The sequence below is a fragment of the Rhinolophus ferrumequinum genome, chromosome 24, assembly GCF_004115265.2.
Source record: "Rhinolophus ferrumequinum isolate MPI-CBG mRhiFer1 chromosome 24, mRhiFer1_v1.p, whole genome shotgun sequence".
NCBI classification, from domain to species: domain Eukaryota; kingdom Metazoa; phylum Chordata; class Mammalia; order Chiroptera; family Rhinolophidae; genus Rhinolophus; species Rhinolophus ferrumequinum.
In genome coordinates, this window is record NC_046307.1 from 11,211,497 (window position 1) to 11,217,312 (window position 5,816).

At 55.5% G+C, this 5,816-nt stretch overlaps 1 protein-coding gene across 1 annotated transcript; it reads right to left on the reverse strand.

Annotated features, from left to right (window-relative positions):
- Positions 1-679: 679 nt before the first annotated feature.
- Positions 680-2,376, reverse strand: NEUROG1 (neurogenin 1). Its single transcript, XM_033096879.1, has one exon. The coding sequence runs from the start codon at positions 2,107-2,109 to the stop codon at positions 1,363-1,365; it is 747 nt and encodes a 248-aa protein (XP_032952770.1). The 5' UTR covers positions 2,110-2,376; the 3' UTR covers positions 680-1,362.
- Positions 2,377-5,816: the final 3,440 nt, after the last annotated feature.

The window sequence follows — 5,816 nt, forward strand, 5'->3', positions numbered from 1 at the left end:
GTGTGTGTGTGTGTGTGTGTAGGTAGGTAGGTGCAGGCAGCCTGACTCACAATTTTAGGCAGCTGCACACTTCACCCAGGGACACCACACCGGAGTAAGTCATCCCACACCTCGCAGCCAGGGTGAGCCCAGCCTCAATGAACAGCAGTTTGGAGGCATTGTTTACAAATCAATTTCCCCCTCTAAATAGGCTGTTATAAGAGTGGACCCTTCTGCTTGCCCAGGGTGGGCCCACCTGTCACTGGGACTTCCTAGCCAGTGGTCACACTGTATTGATCTTTTTAATCCCCTCTCTTTGAAACACAGAGCCAGCTGACTTGGAGTTCCTCAAAAGAAAGACTCTCCCACCGCCCCTACCTCTACAGGTAGCTGCTCTCCAGGGCTAATTCCTCGCTCAAAAAGTCTTAATTGGCTTATGGGGAGCCTGAAAGATCTCCCTTGTGTTTACAAGGTGAAGGGAAATGATGGATCCCAAACTCCCTAGTCTGTCTTTATCCTGTCCTGGGTGAAATCAGGTGCATTTTATATTTTACTTGTTTTTGAAACAAGACTGGAAGGTTTGGAGGTGGGTGGGGATAGTGTTTCATTTTAGTGGTTGAGCCGCCGGAGGAAGGGAAGAAAAGCCCCAGAGACACACCAACATGAGGCAAGAAACGTGGTGACTTATTATTTTTTTTACTTAGTTTTTATTTACACGAAACATCTGAAGTACAAAAATGTAAACTTTGATAGCTCATAATAATAGAATAAACTCTTTATGTACAAAAATACATTTTCCTATCAATGAAGCATCTTGAATAAATTAAAGTACTCTCCAGCCCGGTGCCTGAATAGCTGCGCAAGCGTCTCGGGCTCTTCCAGAGCAGGCCTGCCGTGGTGGGGTCAGGATCCATAATGCATGAAGCCCACGCCTTGTCTCTCCTTTTTAAGCCTTTTCATTGTATTGTCAGCCGGCTCAAACCGAATTTTCATGCTCGTTTTTCTTCATTAGAGTTCTACAAATTGTAAAATTGACTTTTCACCTCGTCTTCAGGGGCTGATCTGTCCCTTTTCTAAATCACACTGAAGTGGTGGCTGGGGTCAGTTCTGAGCCAGCCACAAAGGAGGTTTTGTGGAGTTCAGAAAGTGCAAAAGGAAAGGCTGTCTAGGGGCGGGCAGGAGGGGCCTAAGGCTGAGGGCTGGAGAAACAGAGCAAGGGGCAGACACGGTGAGGGTGCAGCGACCTAACAAGCGGCTCAGGTATCCCCCACCCCTTTAAAGCTCCTGCTTCCTCCCTCCGCCTGGAGTGGGGGTCCCGCAGCTGGGGCCCCATCTACTGCCTGTTGCCTGGGGGAGGGGGAGGCAATGGTGTCCAAAAAGGGCCTAGTGGTAAGGGATGAAACAGGGCGACGTGTGGAGCAAGTCTTTGGGCAGGCCGGGGAAGGAGAAAAGGGGGTCGCCTGGACCGTAGGAGAAGTCTTCGGAGGCGGCAGGGCTACTGGGGTCAGAGAGAGGCGAGGCGGCCGCAGCGCACGGGGAGGCGGCAGCACCGGAGCCCCAGGATTCGGCGTCGCTGGCGGGGCTCGGGGGCCCCGGCAGGCAGGGGGCACACTGCGGAGGCAGGAGGCGCTCCCGGACACCTCCCGCGGGCAGCCCCTGATCAGCCAGGCGCAGAGTCTCCGCCAGAGCCCAGATGTAGTTGTAGGCGAAGCGCAGCGTCTCGATCTTGGTGAGCTTGGTGTCGTCGGGGAAGGAGGGCAGCACGCTGCGCAGAGCATCCAGCGCTGCGTTCAGGTTGTGCATGCGGTTGCGCTCGCGGTCGTTGGCCTTGACGCGCCGGCTCCTCCGCAGGGAGTGCAGCAGCGCCTCGGAGCGCACCCGCGCGCGGCCCCTGCGCCGCCGCCGCTCCTGCTCGTCGTCCTGCGCCCGGGGAGTCTCGGAAGCCCCGTGAAGGCCGGGTGAGCCCCTGCGGGCCGGCCCGGGCGGCCCCGAGGAAGAAGCTGGCGTGTGGAGCCTGGCACAGTCCTCCTCGTCGGTGAGGAAGCCGGACAGGTCGCTGCTGCTGCTACTGCTGCTGCTGCTGCTGGCGCAGTCGAGGTCCGAGAGGCAGGTCTCCAGAGGGGCTGGCATCGTTGCGTCGTGCAGGACCGACGAACAGATAGAGGGTGCTTAGAGGGCAGGAGCCTGGGCTGAGGGCAGGGGTGCCGGGGCGCACTTACTTTAGGAACGGCCCAGGCTTACTGTGCCCGCTGCGGGCGCAAAGGCCTGGAAGGGCACTGGGGCGCACCGGGAACTTGGCCTCGCCTCCTTCTCTTTGCCTGCAGGGGCCACGCTCCGCTCCAGCCGGTCTCCTGAGTGATCTCGCCGGCAATCAGATCAGCTCGTGTGAGTACCGAGTGTGGCACACGACCGGCCTCAGGACCCCTTAAGTACCCGGCGCAACAATGGGCGCCCCCCTCCCTGGCCACCTCCGCCCTTGAGGCAGCCCCCTTGAATGGAGCGAGGCGGCAGGTCAGCCCCGTGCGGTGCCCGGGTATTTGCATAATTTATGCTCGCGGGGGGCCGCCCCCGCCCCTCCCCCCTCCCGGAGCGTGCCCGTAATTACCGCGGGCCAATCGGCGGCGTCTCGCGGCCCCGGGAGCCGTCTCTGGGCTAAGCCGGCCGAGGCGTCTCCAGGCAGTGAAAACCGAGGCGGGGGCGGCCGGCGATTAGTCGCCGAGGCACGCTCCTCCGGGGGCGGGCCGGGCGCCCCTCGCTGGGGTGGGATGGGGAGGCGGGGCGCGGGCAGCAAAGTGTGAGCCGTGCGGCGAGTCTCGGAAACCTGGAGCCAGCTGAGATCCTGGGTTCGCTTCCTCTCTGAAGCTGCTGAGTGGCCGCGTGACTTTGGGCAAGTGATTTGACTTCACTTTCCCCGTCTGTAAAATGGGACACGAACCTATCCTGTTGAGGATGATGTGAGGTGATGTCCGTGGGACACTTGGCACGGTGTTTTTTTAACTGAGCTCCTGATGAATGGTTGCGAGATGTCCAAACAGGGAAATGGCTCTGCTCACCTTCACCTGGGGGCGGGGGTGGGGGAGCAGTGCGGAAAGTAAAGGAATGGATGATTTCCCAAGTTCGGCGGAGTCTTGGCCGACTCCCTGCTCCCCGAACACCCCCAGCACTGTCGGAAGATTCCTTAAATAACAAAAACGTGCCAGTCCTCTCTGGGGAGTCCTCACCGCCTTCTCCCCCCACGCCCACCCGGCTCGCACTGCTCGCGTTGCTTAACAGCCTCTGAAGCCCCCTGGAGTGAGTGCCAGCCAGCTAGGGGAAGGGGATTTCCTGGCCCAGGAGAGAGGGTAGCAAGCCTCCCTCTCCCCTCATCTCTTTCTTCCTCTTAGTGATGTAAAGGCGCCTATTCCAGCAGGTTTTCACTCTGCATGTCAGGAGTCGCTTTACTCTTTCTGGTCACCACTGCTCAGCCTGGATCAATAGACACCTAGATACCCCCAACTTTGTACTTAGGGGAAAACAGCCATTAAGGGACAGCACTAGATTATGGGGGTAGGGTTAAAAACAAAATGAACGCCTTTCAGCCAAGTTTCAGCTTCCTCTCCATGATATCTGGGTGGTGGCCTCAGCCCTAGTGCTTGGCCTGCTGTCCTCAGGGTGGATTCTGCCTAGCACATTGTCTACTTTCTGGAGGGGTGCTCTCTGGAGGCAGAGCCTGCCTTGGCTGGTTGACCAGTGCTTATCTTCTGGCTCAGTGGACTTTACCTCGCCCTCCCTACCCCTGCTGCAGCTCACCTGGGGGGCAGGCTGGACACAGTCATATACTGGCTTTAGGATTTGTTAGGAATCATGAAACGTGGCATTACTCAGCTTAAGCAAGAAAGGGGAACTGCTGGGTGTTACTGGGCATCTCACGGAATCCAAGGGCTGCTGGCTTTGTGTGAGCCCTCTGCTTCTCGCCCTGCTTCAGCTTCCTGTGGCTCCAATGCACTCCCACTGATTTGGACTTGCTGACATCTCTGGCCCCTGTATTATTTTCCTGAGACTGCTATAATAAATTACCACAAACTAGGGGCCTTAAAACAACAGAAACATATTCCCTCACAGTTCAGGAGGCCAGAAGTCTGAAATCAAAGCATCAGCAGGGCTGGGTCTTTTGGAGATTCGGAGGGAGAATCCATTCTGTGCTTCTCCTCACTTCTGGTGGCTCTGGGCAATCCTTGGCATTCCTTGGTTGTAGCTGCACTACTTCAGTCTCTGCTTCTTTCTCCTTGTGTTTTTGTGTCTTCTTTTCTGTCTCTTAAAAGGACTCGTGTCACTGGATTTAGGGCCCTAATCCAGGGTCCTAATCCTAATCCAGCATGATTTCATCTTGAAATTCTTACCTTAATTCTAGCTGCAAAGACTCTTATTCCAAATAAGTTCACATTCTGAGGTTCTGGGTGGATATATCTTTTGAGGAGCCACTATTCATACTACAGCTCCTTTTCCAAATTCCTGGGAGAGCGAATCTCTTTGGTCAGGGGAAAAGGGTCCTCAGAGTGGTCATTTCTTAGCTGCCTTGTACCGGAAGTGCCTTCCAACTGAGGAATTTGAATGTGTGAGTACCTCTTTCCCCATACATGGCAATTAGGGTGTGGCCATGTGGCCACTGACCTAAGTGGGATCAATCACAAGCCCCACTTGGGACTTAGGCTCTGAGCTGGTGACAGTTCAGAGTATTTGTGTAGTGGCAGGAACTGGTTAGGGTTAGGCGGTAACCAGTGGTGGAAGAGATGGTGGAAGTGGGTGTCCTGACCTAGCTCTTCTCTGGGTCTGCCTACACACACACACACACACACCCTACGCCTGTTTTCCAAGCCTGGTTCTCTAGCTTTCCCACTTATGGCATGAGAAACCCCATAATAGGTCTTTTCCCAGTAGGGCTCTTTGGCTTGAGTTGGCCAGGTTTGATGTCTGGTTTGCTAAATAAAACCAAGTTAAAAGCTCAGGTTGTCAAAGCATAGAGACCAAGACAACCCATGTACCATATTGTTACCTATTCTGGGCCAACTACTGTGCTAGACATTGAGGTAACAGGTGAAAACCTGGCTGGTGGGGGCCAGAGCTCCGAGTCTCGTAAACCTAGGGTTCAGTGCCGGCAGAACACTTGGAAATTATTTATCCATCCACTGCACCTCATGCATGGGAAAATGAGGTGGGAGAGGGGGAGGTCTTTTCTCCAGGTTACCCCAAGGATCACTGGTGGTAAACCAGGGCCAGACTGAGGAGTCTTTCCAGCCCCTGTTCCGTGTTTTTCCATCACAATTAGTCATACACAGTGAGTGCCTACTACATGCCGCTCTGTGCCAGGTGCTCTATGGAGAGTCAGGCAGACCTAAAGTGTAGGGGCAGGGGAGACATGACCCCAGAAAGGTGACCTGCCACTGGCTGAGAGAAATGCTGGGGGCTCACTAAAGGAGCAGATCAGAAAAGCATTGTGCACCTCCCCAAAGGGAAGGGGGCTGGTCAGAGAAGGCTTCCTGGCAGAGGGGAACTGAAGAAGCCCTGGAAGGATGGGTGGGATATGAACAGACAATCTAGGTAGAAGGGAATGGAGGGGAGACTGTGGCAGCCATGTGTTGGCCCTTCTGGATGGGGCTTCTGTGGGGGTCCAGTGGGAAGAGGGTAGGGGGCAGTTGTGATGGGCCTTGAATGGCCGTGTTGGTCTTTCTTCTTCCTTTCTATCTCCTCCTGCTGCTGCTCTTTCTGAGCAGTGCTGTCACCGTTGTTCCAGTGGTTTACTGCACAAGGGCATCCAAGGCAAGTGGCGGCTCAAATCGAACCTGTCCACTACCCGCCAA